At 28.7% G+C, this 17,086-nt stretch overlaps 3 protein-coding genes across 3 annotated transcripts; 2 read left to right on the plus strand and 1 right to left on the minus strand.

Moving 5' to 3' along the window:
* The first annotated feature begins 3 nt into the window (after positions 1-3).
* Positions 4-1,591, plus strand: K444DRAFT_558454 (mitochondrial putative malate dehydrogenase). Its single transcript, XM_024876827.1, has 4 exons — positions 4-165; positions 339-456; positions 511-1,301; positions 1,371-1,591. Exons 1-4 carry the CDS (start codon positions 97-99, stop codon positions 1,416-1,418), a joined length of 1,026 nt encoding a protein of 341 aa, XP_024739934.1. The 5' UTR covers positions 4-96; the 3' UTR covers positions 1,419-1,591.
* A 1,671-nt stretch (positions 1,592-3,262) lies between these two features.
* On the plus strand, positions 3,263-4,005 carry K444DRAFT_611048 (uncharacterized protein). Its single transcript, XM_024879871.1, has one exon. The coding sequence runs from the start codon at positions 3,338-3,340 to the stop codon at positions 3,944-3,946; it is 609 nt and encodes a 202-aa protein (XP_024739935.1). The 5' UTR covers positions 3,263-3,337; the 3' UTR covers positions 3,947-4,005.
* A 659-nt stretch (positions 4,006-4,664) lies between these two features.
* Positions 4,665-5,350, minus strand: K444DRAFT_718314 (uncharacterized protein). Its single transcript, XM_024888421.1, has one exon. It carries the CDS (start codon positions 5,311-5,313, stop codon positions 5,008-5,010), a length of 306 nt encoding a protein of 101 aa, XP_024739936.1. The 5' UTR covers positions 5,314-5,350; the 3' UTR covers positions 4,665-5,007.
* Positions 5,351-17,086: the final 11,736 nt, after the last annotated feature.

A 17,086-nucleotide genomic window follows, 5' to 3' on the forward strand; every position in this document is an offset into this window, starting at 1 on the left:
CAACTCAAAGCTCCTCTTTTTGCGAGACTCGTCCATCTGTCCGCGATCTCTTGTATCAATTTACCAACATCTCTGTATTAATCACCACATCACGTTATGTTCGCCGCACGAAGAGCATTGACGGGCGCAGCCCAAAGTCGAGCTTTCTCAGCCTCCACCAGAGACGTAAGAGCTTTTCTTCCAACACCCTCCGAGCTATCCCCATGCCTCTCAATCCGGCCCCAAAGAGCTTCAATTGATACAAGCATGATTGGATTCGATCTCAGCTGGTCGGTTGCGCTGGATGACGCACGAACTGGCTCTTGAATCGCACAATTGCTAACGTACCGCCTCTCCAGTTATCGAAAGTCACTGTCCTCGGAGCCGCAGGAGGAATTGGTCAACCATTGTCCCTTCTCCTCAAGCTTAACCCCCGCGTCACCGACTTGGCACTCTATGATATTCGCATGGCACCAGGTTCGCATTCATAGCCCATCGAAGAAGCCCACAACCACTGACTTTTCATCCCAGGTGTCGCCGCAGACATCAGCCACATCAACACCAAGAGCAAGGTCACTGGCTACGACCCTACACCCAGCGGATTGGCAGCAGCCCTCAAAGGCGCCGAAATCGTGCTCATCCCCGCCGGTGTCCCCCGCAAGCCAGGCATGACCCGTGACGACCTGTTCAACACCAACGCCTCCATCGTCCGCGACCTCGCAAAGGCAGCCGCTGAATCCGCCCCGGACGCCAACATCCTCGTTATTTCGAACCCCGTCAACAGCACTGTGCCCATCGTCGCTGAGATCTTCAAGGGCAAGGGCGTTTACAACCCTAAGCGTCTGTTCGGTGTCACAACCCTCGATGTCGTGCGTGCTTCCCGCTTCGTGAGCGAGATCAAGAAAACCGACCCCAAGGACGAGAATATCACTGTTGTTGGTGGACACTCGGGCGTTACTATCGTGCCCCTGTTCTCGCAGTCCTCGCACCCTGATCTCGTCGGTAATGCTGAGCTGCTCAACCGTGTGCAGTTCGGTGGTGATGAGGTTGTGAAGGCAAAGGATGGTGCGGGATCCGCTACCCTGTCCATGGCGATGGCAGGTGCACGGTTCGCGGAGAGCTTGTTGAGAGCTGCGCAGGGGGAGAAGGGCGTCGTTGAGCCAACTTTCGTGGATAGCCCGCTGTTCAAGGATCAAGGTGTTGAGTTCTTTGCTAGCAAGGTTGAGCTGGGCCCGAGCGGTGTTGAGAAGATTCATGAGATTGGCAAGATTACGGCTGAGGAGCAGAAGCTGGTGGATGCTTGCATTGCGGACTTGAAGAAGGTTCGTTTACTCACATCCTCCCTATTTTAAGTCTCTATTTCGATTGATCATAACTAACTTCCTCCCCAGAACATCGAGAAGGGCGTAGCATTCGTTGCCCAGAACCCAGGAAAGTAATCTTCACAAAACGTCACACTTCTCACTCGGCGCTTAGAAGGATGGATGGGGATGGATTGGATTGGATTGGATGGAAGAAAGGAAGGATCGCATCGCACATATCGGAGATCTCCTCCACCCTTAGCGTGTAGATTTCGATTTCCGCCTGTATCAAAATCAAGATTCATCCACTCTACTCTCATCTGCATACCGGCACGTGAAGCCTTTGCATCGAGCCTAACATTTCAGTCTCAAGTGAGAAATTCAACTGTACTTTTGGTCAATGGGAATTGAAGAGTCCTTTTTATATCTTAAGAGCTTGGGGATGGTTGTGGGCTTCAAGTGAGAACCTTCCGATCATGGCCCTTTCAAGAAAGAAACTGCAAATCGGACCCCCTTGAGTCGAAATGACAGCACCCCTTCAAAAGTCGGTTGAGCACCCTTCAGAACACGGAACTTGCAAGCTCTCCTCCATAGGAGGCTCTGTCATACATGTGGGGACCAAAAGAGTACAAGACCATCGAGCTGATGGGAAACCATTTGCGGTAACAGAAAACCTTTGGCCGGCCTTGACCCATCCTGGTTTCAAAGAGAGAGACGACCCTAGGACCTCGTGGGTTGATGCTATCTGCCTATATGTCGACCGATACCAAATGAAATACGGCAGAAACTTGAGGCTTGGAACTCTGTTTTCTGAGGGCTCTCGTTTTGCACTAGTCGGGTCAATGTGCGTACGCCTGAGTATACAAGGGGTTCCTCTTGCTGCCCTCTTAAGAATCGGTTATAGTTTCTCTGTTATCTATATATAGATTTTGCTAATGCTCGTTATCTGCAACAGAGCCACAGCTGAATGTTATGAGACAGCCTAGCAAGCGCCCGAGAATTCGGGCGGACGCCTATTGACACGCCACGCCAGCTGAAAGTAATCAGGCTTCCGCAATGAGTGAAACCTCGATGTAGCCCCACAAGAGCCTTTTGTCGGGTATTCCACCCTGTACGTCTTCATGATTATTCTTCGTGCCACGAGATGATTTTCGCTCATTTATTGTTTTTGACTCGCTTGTTGTTCGGTTGTGCTGCTGCTTTTTTTCCAACTCGTACCCCCAGAGCCGCCAAATCGCGAGGAACACCAAAATCGCTACGTTTAGAAAATCACACCAAATCTCAATGGAACGCCCGAAACTCTTCAAAAACGCTTTACGTAATAGAAAGAAGCAGATCTAACTTTAGCGAGATTTGTATAACAATAGAATATAAAGCAGAATTATAAGAATTTCTGTAATGCGAGCATCAAAATTGCGCCCGTCCTCGCTTAACCTCAGCGAGTTGGACGGTTAGGACGGTTTTCAATGCCGCGCGGTTTGGTGGACACCAAATGTGCCAGTCAAGGCAGAGCGAGTCAAGGAACGTAACAATGTAACTAATTAGGGTTATCGATGGGAGGTTCCCAAAGAGTTCTAGATATAGAATAGCCGGGCTATTACGTCGTGAGCTTTTAAGTGAGATCGGGAAATAAAAGGGAGAAGTGGGCCATAGTCCATTAGAGAGCGAGTCTGGCACCCAGACACTGGCCTGGATTAAATGTAATGTCTATAGAAATTCTGAAGTAATTTGCGAAATCAGTGTCAAGGTTCAACATTAATGATTTACTGTTTTGATCTCACATTTCGATGCATTAAATTGGAAGGGCTAGCCTCCGCCTGGGCCGTTCTCAGCTCGGCTCAGTTCGCTCGCTCCTGTATTCGGAAACCTTTTCCGTGAATCAGGGGCTATCAAACGCTTTAGCGAGGTTGAGGCTGAGACCGAGGCTGAACCAAGGGCAACACCAGTAATTTCCCAAGATGCGTCCTATCTTACACTTCCATCCGATCTCCGCTTTAGCGTATTCGGCGTAAGACAAACCTTGGAGCCAATCTCTATAACAACGATCGAAGTCAACGATGTCATGCGGCCTCGCCCTCTTTACTCCCAACCAGACTTGCTCTGGTCTCTCCACTCCTTTCGCACTCGGGATTAATCCCGCAGAAGGAGCATGCATCAAGATCGACAACACCAAATATGCCTCGATCTTGATTCCAGGCCAGCAGCAATGCCGCTGCGTCGATTCCACAAAGACCTCATACATCGTTCTCTACAGTGATGGGGCTTGTCAGGACGATTTGAACAGGGCTATAACGCCAGGTCAGGCTGAGCAATGCGTGGATGTGCAGACAACCAATAATAGCGTCGCGAAGGGTATGAGATATGAGTGTCTTGCTGGGCCAGGAAGTTCGAGTTCGGGAACTTTATCTTCTTCAGCTGGTTTATCGTCGACACCTTCACCATCCTCGTCTACAACGACCAACCCCTTCGTCACGCCTCCGTCCTTGACTTCACCTGCTATATCAACCCCATCGGCAAGTAGCGGTCTCTCTGGAAGCGATAAAATCGCCATAGGGGTAGGACTTGGAATGGGTCTTCCTACTATTATCATTAGTGTTATTATCTTAATAATGAAGATCAGAAAAGGCTGGAAAGATAAGGGCGAAGTTGTAAGGGCGGAAATGTAATGGGTTGAAATGTGATTATAATACTTTAGACTAGCCGGTCCGAATCTTGCAATGACGTGCTGTTATCCATTCTTATGTACCATTATTAACTTCCCCAATCTTTTCTCTATTACAAGAATCTCATTCTGTATCTTAAAATCATATTTTCCCTCTCCCTCTCTACTGAACAGCTTTGACTTCACCTTACTCCCCTGCTATCAAACCTATCTGCTGCTACTGGTTTGCTACCTAAGCCCAATTTCCATGCTTAGATAGGCTTTTCTATGTTTAAAGAAGTGCTACCAGGAGCAGAAGTATGATGAGATTCTTTGGGCTGTTTGAAAGAGTTAACGACTCCTGAGATATTGGAAACGTTTGCAATAATGATTTATGTAAACATTCCTCAAAATAGCTGGACTAAACGCCTACTTGTTCCAGAGTTCCCTTCCAAAGATACAGAGAGCTATCAAAATCTCCAACAATAATGAGCCTCCTCTTGTCTCATAGAAAGATCCACCCTTCCTTTATCAATTCATCCGGCACTTCATCCGGCACTTCAGGGCCTGTCGTAGTCTGTCGTAATCTCATTCTCACGACCTAGTAGGTGTGTCACGTGCTACGCACAGGCGTACATATAACTTCTTCACCGCCCTTAGGGCACCATCATTCATTACAATATTTACCCAAACACACTACATTTCCACTTCCACAGCTTGTCCAGGCCGTGACAAGGTGGTAGGTCGGCGTTCAGTGAGGTGTTAGAAACCGACGTAACGAAAATGGCACAGAGTTGCGAGCCTCCAGCAGCACCTCTCCTGCCTCCCACGTCTATAACCTGAGCCAACATTGATTTTTCGTTGCCATCTGGAAAGAACCCTCTTGACGCTTCTTGAGGTGTATCTTCATCTGCCCATATAGAACCCATGTAATGTGCTTTTTGTAACACCTAAATAACTTGCGCTCAAGCCTCGATAAAGTTCTCTGACCCCCTCTTTCCGAATAACCTATATCATACAATCGAGGCCATTTTTATAACTCCGGCCAGCCATGCGGCCTGCTTTCTCGGCGAGGGATTTATTAAGCTACAGTCTGGTCTTCACGAGCCATATCGGATTCTTTGCTGTGCTCGTGGCTACACCTGCAGTGGTAGCAGCAAGTAAATGCACCAACACTGTCTCACGGCCCCCGAATATTTCCTGCGATATCATACGCTTGCTGCTGCCATATGTATAGAACTTTATGGAGAAGAGGATTTGGAATGTTTTGCGGAAGTGGAGGACAGAGGATCGGAGAAGAGGCAGCAACCCAGAGGTTGGTGAGTTCCGAAGGGAGTGAGAGGCGGCAAGCTGGGGTCTAAAAGTCGGACTGTAGTCTAGTTCGGACGACATCTCCAGGTGATGTGAGTAGACCAGCAGTCATTCCACCGGGCCTGGATGAGATGACTATAATATGGAAGGGCCAAGCAAACAGACTCAAACCATGCCCGCCAGCGACAAAATTAACCCATGTATTTCTGAAGAGCGCCCGCTGTTCTCTGCTGGTTACAACAGCGCCTGGTAGGTGACGAAGCACTGATTGGTGCAAAGATTGTAAGCGAATTGATTTTCTGTATGGAGTTGGCTTGGGACGTGGGTTGTAAGGGCTCGTTTCGCACGGGCTCGCGAAGTTGAAAGCTGAATATTAGTAATATTGAGCTCTAGCGTTTAACGCCCGATATTAAACGCTAGTATCTGTATAATTTGGACCCGTTTTGCATGCTGTAGTTACTCAGTATTTGTAATAATTACGGAGCTTATAAACTAATCTCTGCTAACCTATTGAGTCTCTTTGTCAGCCTTCTTATCTCTCTCTCTTTTAATTAAAACTCTTGATTTAAATACTTCCTTTTTTTATAATAATTATTAGATTTAATTCTACTATATTAACTATAGTATATATATAGAAAACTATAATTGCGAAAGCTATTAGTATTAAATAAAGTAGCTTCTCTATAATCTGGTTAGATTTATTAAAAGCTATACTAATTGAAATTATATAATATTATATTAAGGAAAGAAAGCTAGCAGATAACGTTTTTAAAAAGGTTAATTTTATATTTATAATAGTAGAATTATAGCCCGTATATATTTCTCTTAATATTAGTTCTATTATTAATATTATTACTGGTTTATAAATTAAAGCAAAAATTAAATAAATAAATCTTTTATTAGCTCTAAATTTTACTAATAAATTATATATCTAATTTAAAAAGAAATACGAGCTATAGTTCATATTTAAGGCTTTAACTAGTTTCGAATAAAAAACGAGTTATAATTAATATAGGCTAAAAGAAATATTAGAATAATTTCTTATTAGAGTTAAAAAATAAAACAGATTATATCTAATTTCGAAATTATATATATTATTAGATATCTAATATTAAAGAGCTTTTGGGATCTTAATTAGCTATTAATAATTATATTTATATTATTAAATTTGCGAGAATTACGGCTTTTATTATTATAAAATCGAATTCGAATAAAAAATTATTTCTTTCTTTTAAAAATAATAAAAGTAAACTAATTATTAAAGATTTTTTTAATAAAAATAGAATTATTTAAAGAAGCTATTTCTTAGAAAATATAAGCTTTTTAAAGAATAAAAAATATAATAAAGTAAATAATTTATTTAATAAGTTTTATAATATATTAAAATTATTATTATTATTAATATTTATGTTAAATTAATTTTAATAAGCTAGTATATTTAAGTATTTCTATTTATAAGAACTAGAAAAGAAAATATTTAATAAAAAAGTAAATTTTTTTATAAATATAATTGTAATGTGTACAGGGTCGCACGTGACTTAAGGTCATGTGACGAACCTCGGATATCGCGGGTATTAATTAGGGAGATCGGCGGCCCTTCGACTTCACAACTAACCACTATTTATATCATAAGTATTAGGCTTATAAATTACTAATTATATATATGCTATCGGGGTCTCCTATTTAGAGGAGGCTTCCCTGGACCTTATAGGAGGGATAGAGATTAGTTCTATACTAAATTTAATACTATAGTTTCACAACTCACTAATTTATTCTATTATCTTATTACCTACTAATAAATACCTTATTATAATAGAAAAAATATTTATTTAAAAAAGAATTTAATTTAAGGTATTCTAATTATTAATATATAATAGATATTATTTATAAAATATATTAAAAGTTAATTAATATATTTTTTAATTAAAATATAAATTTTTTTTTTAGGCTTTATTAAAAAAATTTTCTCTAATATATAAAAGCTATATAATTATTTATATTAGATATATTTTTAATACTTAAGCTAGCTTTATAAAATATTTCTTTATTAAAAATATAATAAAAAATATATAAGAAATTATTTATTTATATTATTAAAAAAAAATATTAAAAAAAATAAAAAAAATAAAAATAAAAATAAAAATAAAAATAAAAATAAAAATAAAAATAAAAATAAAAATAAAAATAAAAATAAAAATAAAAATAAAAATAAAAATAAAAATAAAAATAAAAATAAAAATAAAAATAAAAATAAAAATAAAAATAAAAATAAAAATAAAAATAAAAATAAAAATAAAAATAAAAATAAAAAACTAATTAGAATAAAATATATTTTATATTTTCTAGTTTTATAAAAGCTTTTAATATTAGAAATAGTAATTATTAGTTTATTAGTAATATATAATATTATTATATAAATATAAAAATACTATTATATTAAAGTTAGTAAAGTTATTATTGAGAAATAAGAATTATAATATTATAATATTAATATATAATTTCTAAATTTATTAAGCTTAATAAAAACTAGCTACTAGTTAAATTACTTATATAATATAAGGTTATATAATTATTATTTATTATCTATATTTTATTATTTCTAGTTATTTCTATATTATATAACTCTATTATATAATTATTAATAACTATAGGTATACTAATACTAGAATTTTTCTAAAAATACAAAAAATAGTACTTCTTTTTAATTATATATAAATTCTCTAATTTAATCTAATATTAGAATTTCTAAATACTTTATATATCTATATTACTTTTAAGGTTTTAGTTATATATTAAAAGCTATAGCCTTTTATATATAACTTCTTCTTTTATAATATTCTTTTATCTTATATACTTATATTTCCTAATCCGGTCTAATACTAGATATTTAGATACTTAGATATCTAGATATCTAAATACTTAATTTTCTAATCCGGCTTAATACTAGATATTTAGATACTAGATATTAGATACTAAGAAAATCTCTATATATATTTTCTTATTTTATATATCTATTTTCTATTCTATTTATATTTAATCTATTTCTTTATATTTAATTATATTATATTTATATTAATAAAATATTTAAGAATATTTAATAGTTTTAATTTTATTATAAAATTAATAGAATTTAATTCTCTCTTAATTTATTTAATTTCTATAATCTCTTATTATTTATATATTAAGTAAAGATATATTATATTAATTATTAGGCATTTTTCTCGAATAGTATTTAATTTAATAAGGCATTTATATAATAACTTCAAATCTATATAAATAATTAGTAATAGTTCTATTTCTAGTATTTTATTAATTATAGATTTAACTAAAGTATTTATATTAAAATTATAAGCTATATTATAGAATTCTAAAACCAAAATACTTCTAGTAACTCTCTTATATTTAGTAAAGAACTAATAAATAATATTAATATATCTAATTTAGAAAAAGAAATCTCTATTATTTATAAATAAAGTATTATAAAAATAATTAAATATAAGAATATTTTTACTAGCTTTATAAATCTCAGTTCTTTAGTAGTATTTTTAATTTACTATTAAATATACTTATTAAATATCTTTATATCTATTTTTAAGAATTTAATAGCTTAAATAATAATTAATAAATTATATAAAGCTTCTAATTAATAAACTAATATAATATATATTTCTCTAGTATATTAGGTAATATATTAGTTCTTAATAAAGAGATTTTAATAAATAGTACTTTTATTACTTATAGTAATAGTATTTTTTATAGAAATAATTTAAAGGTTTTTATATTAATATTTCTATATAAAAGTAATTCTAGTAATATTTATATAAATAATATCTTTATTAAACTTGAGATTATAATTAAAAGTAAGGAATTTATATTTTTTAGCTAAAAACTTAGTTTTATAAAGCTTTAAAATTATTAGTTCTAATAAATAAAGTATTATTAATTTAAAAACTAATAATTCCAAAAAATTACTTATTATAAAAGAAATAAGAATTATAAATTAACTATTTTATAGAAAGCTTATTAATATAATAGAAATAATAAGTTCTAAACTATTAGTTTCTAGTATATTATATAGTAGTTTTATAATTTTTAAAATAGAATTATTTTTTAAATTTAGTTTTCTAGTAAATTTATAAAGCGGATTAATATAGAAATTATAATTAAATAAGGTTATTAATTAGATATAAGCTTATAAGATATTATATAAATATAATTTTATAATATTTATTATTATAATAATAATACTAAAAATAATTCTCTAGCTAATATATTAAATAATAAATAATTATATTAATACTATATATTTCTTATTATTATTATAGGCTTAAATAACTAGTTTTGACTTTTTAAGCTTTTTTTAATATTTTAATTTTTAATTTTATTAATAAACCGGAAATTAAAAATATATATTTTCTTTAATATCTGAAATCTAGAAATAATCTTAAATATATTCTTTTTTAGAAGGCTAGTAACTTTAACTTAATAGGAATTCTTATATAGTTTATTATTCTATAGAAATATTATAATATCCGAAATCTTATAAAAATATCCTTTATTATATTTTAATAGAAATTATATTTATATTATTTTTAGTTTTATTATTAGATTTGAAAATAAATTTAAATTCAGGGCTATTAATAATAACTTTAATATTTTTTATATAAAAGGGCTTTATAGAGATTAAATAAAAGATAATATTATTATATAATAAAGCTAGTATATAGTTTTCTCTATTAATAGCTACTAGCTTATATAGTCTATTCTAATTACTAAATTAACTAGTATTTTCTTTATATTAAATAAGAATATTTAAATTTAGAAATAGTTTATAGATATTAGTAATACTAGAACTATTTTAGATATTTAAAGTATTTATAATTTAATATCTAGTTTAAAGCTTTTAAATTTCTATTATTACTTTTTTAAATATTATTAATTATTATAATATAATAAATAATAAAATATTATATTTAGTTATTTAAAATAAAATACTATAAATTAAAAAAATTAGAATAATACTATTAGATTTTATAAAGTTACTAATAGTTTTAAAAGCTATTTAAAATATAATATTTTTATTAATTCTATTAATTTTAGCTATAATAATAAAATAAATATATTAGATTAAATTATAATAATATTTTATAATTTTAATAGAATTATAAGCTTTTATAGAAATAATTTTAATTTTAATTCTTATAGTATTTATAAGCTAAATAAATTTCTTATTAATAAACTATTTTCTAGTATTTATTATAATTTAATTAAAAAAACCTAAATAGTTATTAATTTAATATTATTTAAATATATTTCAGATATATATTATATTAGTATTCTAGAACTATTAATAGGTTTAATATTAAATACCTTTATTAATAATATAGAATATAAACTTATTAGAAATATAGAAAATATTAATAATAATAAAATAATTAAAGCTAATATTATTTAAATAATTAGCTATATTTCTAATATTATTTATAGTATTTTATAAGATATTTAAAGGCTTTTATATTAATATTATAGTTTATTTATTTTAGTATATTCTAAAGTTTATTAATAAATAAATAATTAAATTAATAATATAAATATTATTATTAGTTTACTAATAATATATAGTACTATTATATAAGTTATAGAATGCTATTTATATAAGGTTAATAAAGTTATTATTTAGAAATAGGGATTATAATATTATAGTATTAATATATAATCCCTAAATTTACTAAGCCTAAAGGGATCTAGTTTACTAGTCGAGTTACTAATAGAATATAAGGTTATATAACTATATTCTATATCTTATATCTTATTACCTATATTCTATTACCTATATCCCGTATCCTATATCTCGTAACTCCCAAAAAAATAGCTATACTAATACTAGAAACTCTCTAAAAAATACTAAAAAATAGTATCTCCTTCCAATTATATACAAATTCCCTAATCCGGCCTAGTACCAGATTCCCAAATATTCTATATATCTATATTACTTCTAAGGTTTTTAATTATATACTAAAGGCTATAGCTTTTTATATATAACTTCCTCTTCTAAAAATCTCTTCTATCCTATATATTTATTTTCTGTCCTATTTATACTCGACCTATTTTTCTATATCCAATTATATAGTATTCGTATTAATTAGGTACTTGAGAGCATTTATTAGCTTTAATTTCGTTATAGAATCGGTAGAATTCGATTCTTCCTTAATTTATTTAACTTCTATAATCTCTTATTATTTATATACCTAGTAAAGATATATTATATTAATTATTAGATACTTTTCTCGAATAGTTCTCAATTTAATAAGGCATTTATATAACGACTTCAAATCTATATAGACTACTAATAGTAGTTCTATTTCTAGTATTCTATTAATTATAGATTTAACTAAAGTACCTATATTAAAACTATAAGCTATATTATAAAGTTCCGAAACTAGGACACTTCTAGTAACTCTCTTATATTTAGTAGAAAACTAGTAAATAATATTAGTATATCTAGTTCTATTTACTAGAACTAGAATATATCCGATTTAGGAAAAAAGATTTCTATTATTTATAAATAAAGTATTTATAAAAACAATTAAATATAAGAACTTCTTTACTAGCTTTACGAATCTTAGTCCTCTAGTAGTATTCTTAATTTATTATTAAATGTATTTATTAAGTATCTTTATATTAGTTTCCAAAGGTTTAATAGCTTAAATAATAATTAATAGGTTATATAAAGCTTCTAGTTAATAGACTAATATAATATATATTTCTCTAGTATATTAGATAATATATTAGTCCTTAATAAAGAGATCTTAATAAATAGTATTTTTATTACTTATAGTAATAGTATTTTTTATAAAAATAGTTTAGAGGTTTTTATACTAGTATTTCTATATAAAGGTAATTCTAGTAGTATTTATATAGATAATACTTCTATTAAACTTGAGATTATAATTAATAGTAAGGCATTTATACTTCTTAGCTAAGAACTTAGCCTTATAGAGCTTTAGTTACTTTACCTTTATAAAATTATTAGTTTTAATAAATAGAGTATTATTAGTTTAAAAGCCAATAATTCCGAAGGGTTATTTATTATAGAAAAGGCAAGAGTTATAAGTAGACTATTCTATAGAAAGCTTATTAATATAATAGAAATAGTAAGTCTTAAACTAGTAATTCCCGGCTTCCGGTATACTATATAATAGTTTTATAACCTTTAGAACCAAATCGTTATTCAGATTTAGCTCTTTAGTAAGCTTATAAAATGAGTTAATATAAAAATTATAGTTAAATAAAGTTATTAATTAGATATAAGCTTGTAAGATATTATATAAATATAGTTCTATAGTATCTATTATTATAGTAGTAATATTAAGGATAATTCTCTAGCTAATATATTAAATAGTAGGTAATTATATTAATACTATATATTTCTTACTATTATTATAAGCTTGAATAACTAGTTTCGACTTTTTAAACTCTCTTTCCGTATTCTTATTCTTAATCTTATTAATAAACCGGAAGTTAAAGATATATATCTTCTTTAGTACCTAAAATCTGGAAGTAATTTTAAATATACCCTTTTCTAGGAGGCTAGTAACTTTAACTTAATAGAAGTCTTTATATAAGTTATTATCCTATAAAAATACCGTAATATCCGGGTTCTTATAAAAGTATCCTCTACTATACTTTAGTAGAATAGCAGAAATAGTAGGAGGAATTATATCTATATTACCTTTAGCCTTATTATAGGATTCGGAAATAGATTCAGGTTCAAGTTCGGAATTATTAGTAATAACCTTAATATCTCCTATATAAAAGGGCTTTATAGAGATTAAGCAGAAAGCAGTATTATTATATAGTAGAGCTAGTATATAGTTCTCTCTATTAATGGCTACTAGCTTATATAGTTTATTCCAACTACTAGGTTAACTAGTATTTCCTTTATATTATATAAGAATATCCAAATTCAAGGAAAGTTTATAAATATTAGTAATACTAAAACTATTTCGGGTATTTAGGGTATTTATAATCTAGTATCTAGCTTAAAGCTTTTGAATTTCTATTATTACCTTCTTAAATACTACTAATTACTATAATATAATTAGTAATAAAGTATTATATTTAGTTATTCGAAATAAAGTACTATAAACCAAAAAGGTTAGAATAATACTATTAGATCTAGTAGAATTATTAATAGCTTTAAAAGCTATTTGGAATATAATATCCTTATTAATTCTATTAATTTCGGCTATAATAATAAAATAAATATATTAAATTAGGCTATAATAATATTCTATAATTCTAATAGAATTATAAGCTTCTATAGGAACGATTTTAACCTTAGTTCCTATAGTATTTATAAGCTAAATAAACTTCTTACTAGTAAATTGCTTTCCGGTATCTATTATAATCTAATTAGGAGAGCCTAAATAGGTATTAATCTAATACTACTTTAGGGTATCCCAAGTATATAATATACTAATATAGGCTTATTAGAAATATAGAAAATATTAATAATAATAGAATAGTTAAAGCTAATATTATCTCTTAAATTAAACTTGAATTATTCTAATAATTATCCGAATTTCTAATATTACTTATAGTATTTTATAAGGTATTTAAGGGCTTCTATATTAATATTATAGCCTACTTATTCTAATATATTTCAAAGCTTACTAATAAATAAATAACTAAAATAGTAATATAGATATTATAATTTAATCTCTATAAAAAAGCAAAAGTTATATATAAAGAATTCAGAAATAAAGCTTTATAAAATAGTATTCCAAAGCAGGAAAGAGTATCTAAAACATTATACTATAAATATAAAGCATTTATTAAAAGTAATAAGATAATTAGTAAAATTATTAAAATAGACTTCTAGCTTATTTATATTAGCTAAGCTAAATAGAAATAAAGTCTTTATAAGTATAATATGGAATTATACTTACCTAATTAATATTCTTACTATTACAGATCTAATAAAGGATATAGATCTAATACTAAACTAGATATTAACTTAACCTTTAGTAGTTTTATTAAGTTTAATACTATTATTAGTCTACTATAAAGCTTGGAATTAGTTAGAACTAGTAATTAAGAATCTAGAGGCTCCGGTATTAATTATAACTCTATAAAAGTAATAAATATTATATCTTAATATATTATTAACTATAAATGTCTAGGTATCCTCTATTTATTTAGTAGGCTCTAAGGTATAGTTTTCGCCTATTATCTAATATATAAGGGAAAGGGAAATAAGGTTATTTATAAGGGTATTAGTTATAGAAATAGTAGAAGCGGGAGCTATAGAAGTAGCTAGGAAGCTCTTAATAGAAATAAAGTAAGAATCAGAATAATATTTCTTTCCTTTATCTATTTCTACTAGTAAGGCTTTAAAAGTATTACCTACTAGTTTGTTCTTACTATTCTCATTATTCTCTTCTTTTTTAAATTCAGTAATATACTATATATAAATACTACTAAAGCATTTATTAAAATTACAGGTATTTCGGGATCTAAATTAGTAGATATTTCTACTTTTAAATCAAGCCTTTTTAGCCTCTTATTTCTCTAATATATACTTCTATAAGCGGTATTTGGGTCTCTTATATATAAAATATAACTTTGAAATATAATTATTATAATTATAGGACTTGAAGTAATTATTATAGATTCCAAAATTATAGCTAGGTTTATATTAATAATTTCCGGACAAATAGTAGTTTGGATGGTTTTAAGAATAGTATTATTAATTAGTAAAATAGGTTTCGGTAGTAATTTATTATTCTTTCTTATAGGTAGTAATAGACAATTAGAGCTTATTAATAAGCTAGCCGAGATTATTAGGAGAGTCCGAAACTATATATTAGTATACTAGTAAGCCTTAATAAATAATAATAATCTTATTATATAGGAATTCGGTAGTTTGTAAAACAGAAATAAGGCTATATTATAATTTATATAGGTTATTAATTAGTATTTAGATAAGCTTAAATATTGTCTTTTTAGGGTCTTTTACTATTATAATTACTAAAGTAATAATATTTCATTTATCTAAATTTTAATAATAGTAACCGGGGCCTTTAAAAAAACTATAAATATTTGTATAGGCTTCTTTATATATATATTTAGAAAGCTAGTTATTATAGAAATAGTCTTATACTAGTTCCTTTAATATAATAGGAAAAGCTCTTACTAATACCTCTTCTAAAAGCTCTATATATTAGTAAATATCGAGAAAGATAATAAGTTTTTAATTAAAACTACTATTAGTTCTATTATACTTCTATATTTCGGTATATATCTTTACTACTTCTCTAATTACCTTTATAGTAAAAGGGCTAGTTAAAGGGCCATTTGAAGGTAATAGAGATAATAGCAGATTATTAGTTTTGGTTTTCTATAGTCCAGTACTAGTAAAAGCGGTTATAGATAGTAAAGAGGTAATAGGTAGTAAAGGAATATAAGTAATAATCGGTTTAATATATTAATTTCTTATAATACTATTATTTAGGGAGATATATAATAAAGTAATAGGGCCTGCCTTAAGATCTTATTTAATAGTAATAATATTATTAGTAGTCCAGATATATTATTTTTCTTTCTAAATAGTATTAACTAAAGACTATATAATAGTAAAGCAACTATAGTTATATTTAATATAAATACTACTATATTATAAAGCAGCCTATAATTAGTATAGTATATATTAATCTAGTTAATTAAATATCTCGAGGTTAAAGTTACTAAAATCCTCTTTAAATAATTTCTAGAGGTTCTTATTAGTTAACTTCTCTATCTTATACTAGAATAATCTAATATTAAGATAATCCAGGATTTCTTTATTATTAGAGCTAGCTAGGTTAATACTATTCTTTTATTTCTTTATCTACTTATATCTATTCTAAAGATTCGCTATTCCGGACTCTTAGGGCTAAGCCCTTTCCGGTATATATATATAGTTTATAGTAAGAGGGATTCGAGGATAAGGTAATTTATAATAAGGTTCGATAATAAAGGTATCCAGATACCTGGTTTAGATACCAGATATCTAGTTCAGATATCTAGTTAAAATACTAGATACCTTAGATATCTAGAGGTATTATAGGTATTAAAGTAAATATTTTACTCTTAAATATTTTATCTATAATAAGAAATTTAGGAAGTGAAATATTATAATTCCGGGAGAATCTAAAGCTTAAAAGACTTGATTTAATAGTAAAATTAAAGTAGTAGTTAAAGAGCTTTAAAAGTATATATAGTATATATATTCCGGAGAGAATATCCTATAGATACAGGTATTATATAAATAGAAAAAATAGTTTCCAAGAAAGTAGTCTTAAGGCTAAAAGAAGTTAGTTTTAAAGAATAGTAGAAGTTAAATAAATAGATAGTCAAATAGCTAACTGCTTATTAATTAGTAAGAACTAGAGTCTTCTCCCTTAGGCTATTGGATACTTTTTTATAGAATTAATAGGTAATTCCCCCCTTTAATATAATTAGATTAATATTACTAAGGGCTACTAGATACCTCTTTTAGTATAACTATTCTATTTCTAATCTATATATATAAACTAATTAGTATTAGTTTACTAGTAATATATAGTACTATTATATAAGTTATAGAATACTATTTATATAAGGTTAGTAAAGTTATTATTTAGAAGTAAGAATTATAATATTATAATATTAATATATAATCCCTAAATCTGCTAAGCCTAAAGGGGTCTAGTCTACTAGTCAAGTTACTAATAGGATACAAGGTTATATAACTATATCCTATATCCTATATCCCGTAACTCCTAAAGAAATAGCTATACTAATAATTATAATTCGATTTTTATAAAAAAAA

This window comes from Hyaloscypha bicolor (assembly GCF_002865645.1).
Source record: "Hyaloscypha bicolor E unplaced genomic scaffold K444scaffold_53, whole genome shotgun sequence".
Classification (NCBI taxonomy): domain Eukaryota; kingdom Fungi; phylum Ascomycota; class Leotiomycetes; order Helotiales; family Hyaloscyphaceae; genus Hyaloscypha; species Hyaloscypha bicolor.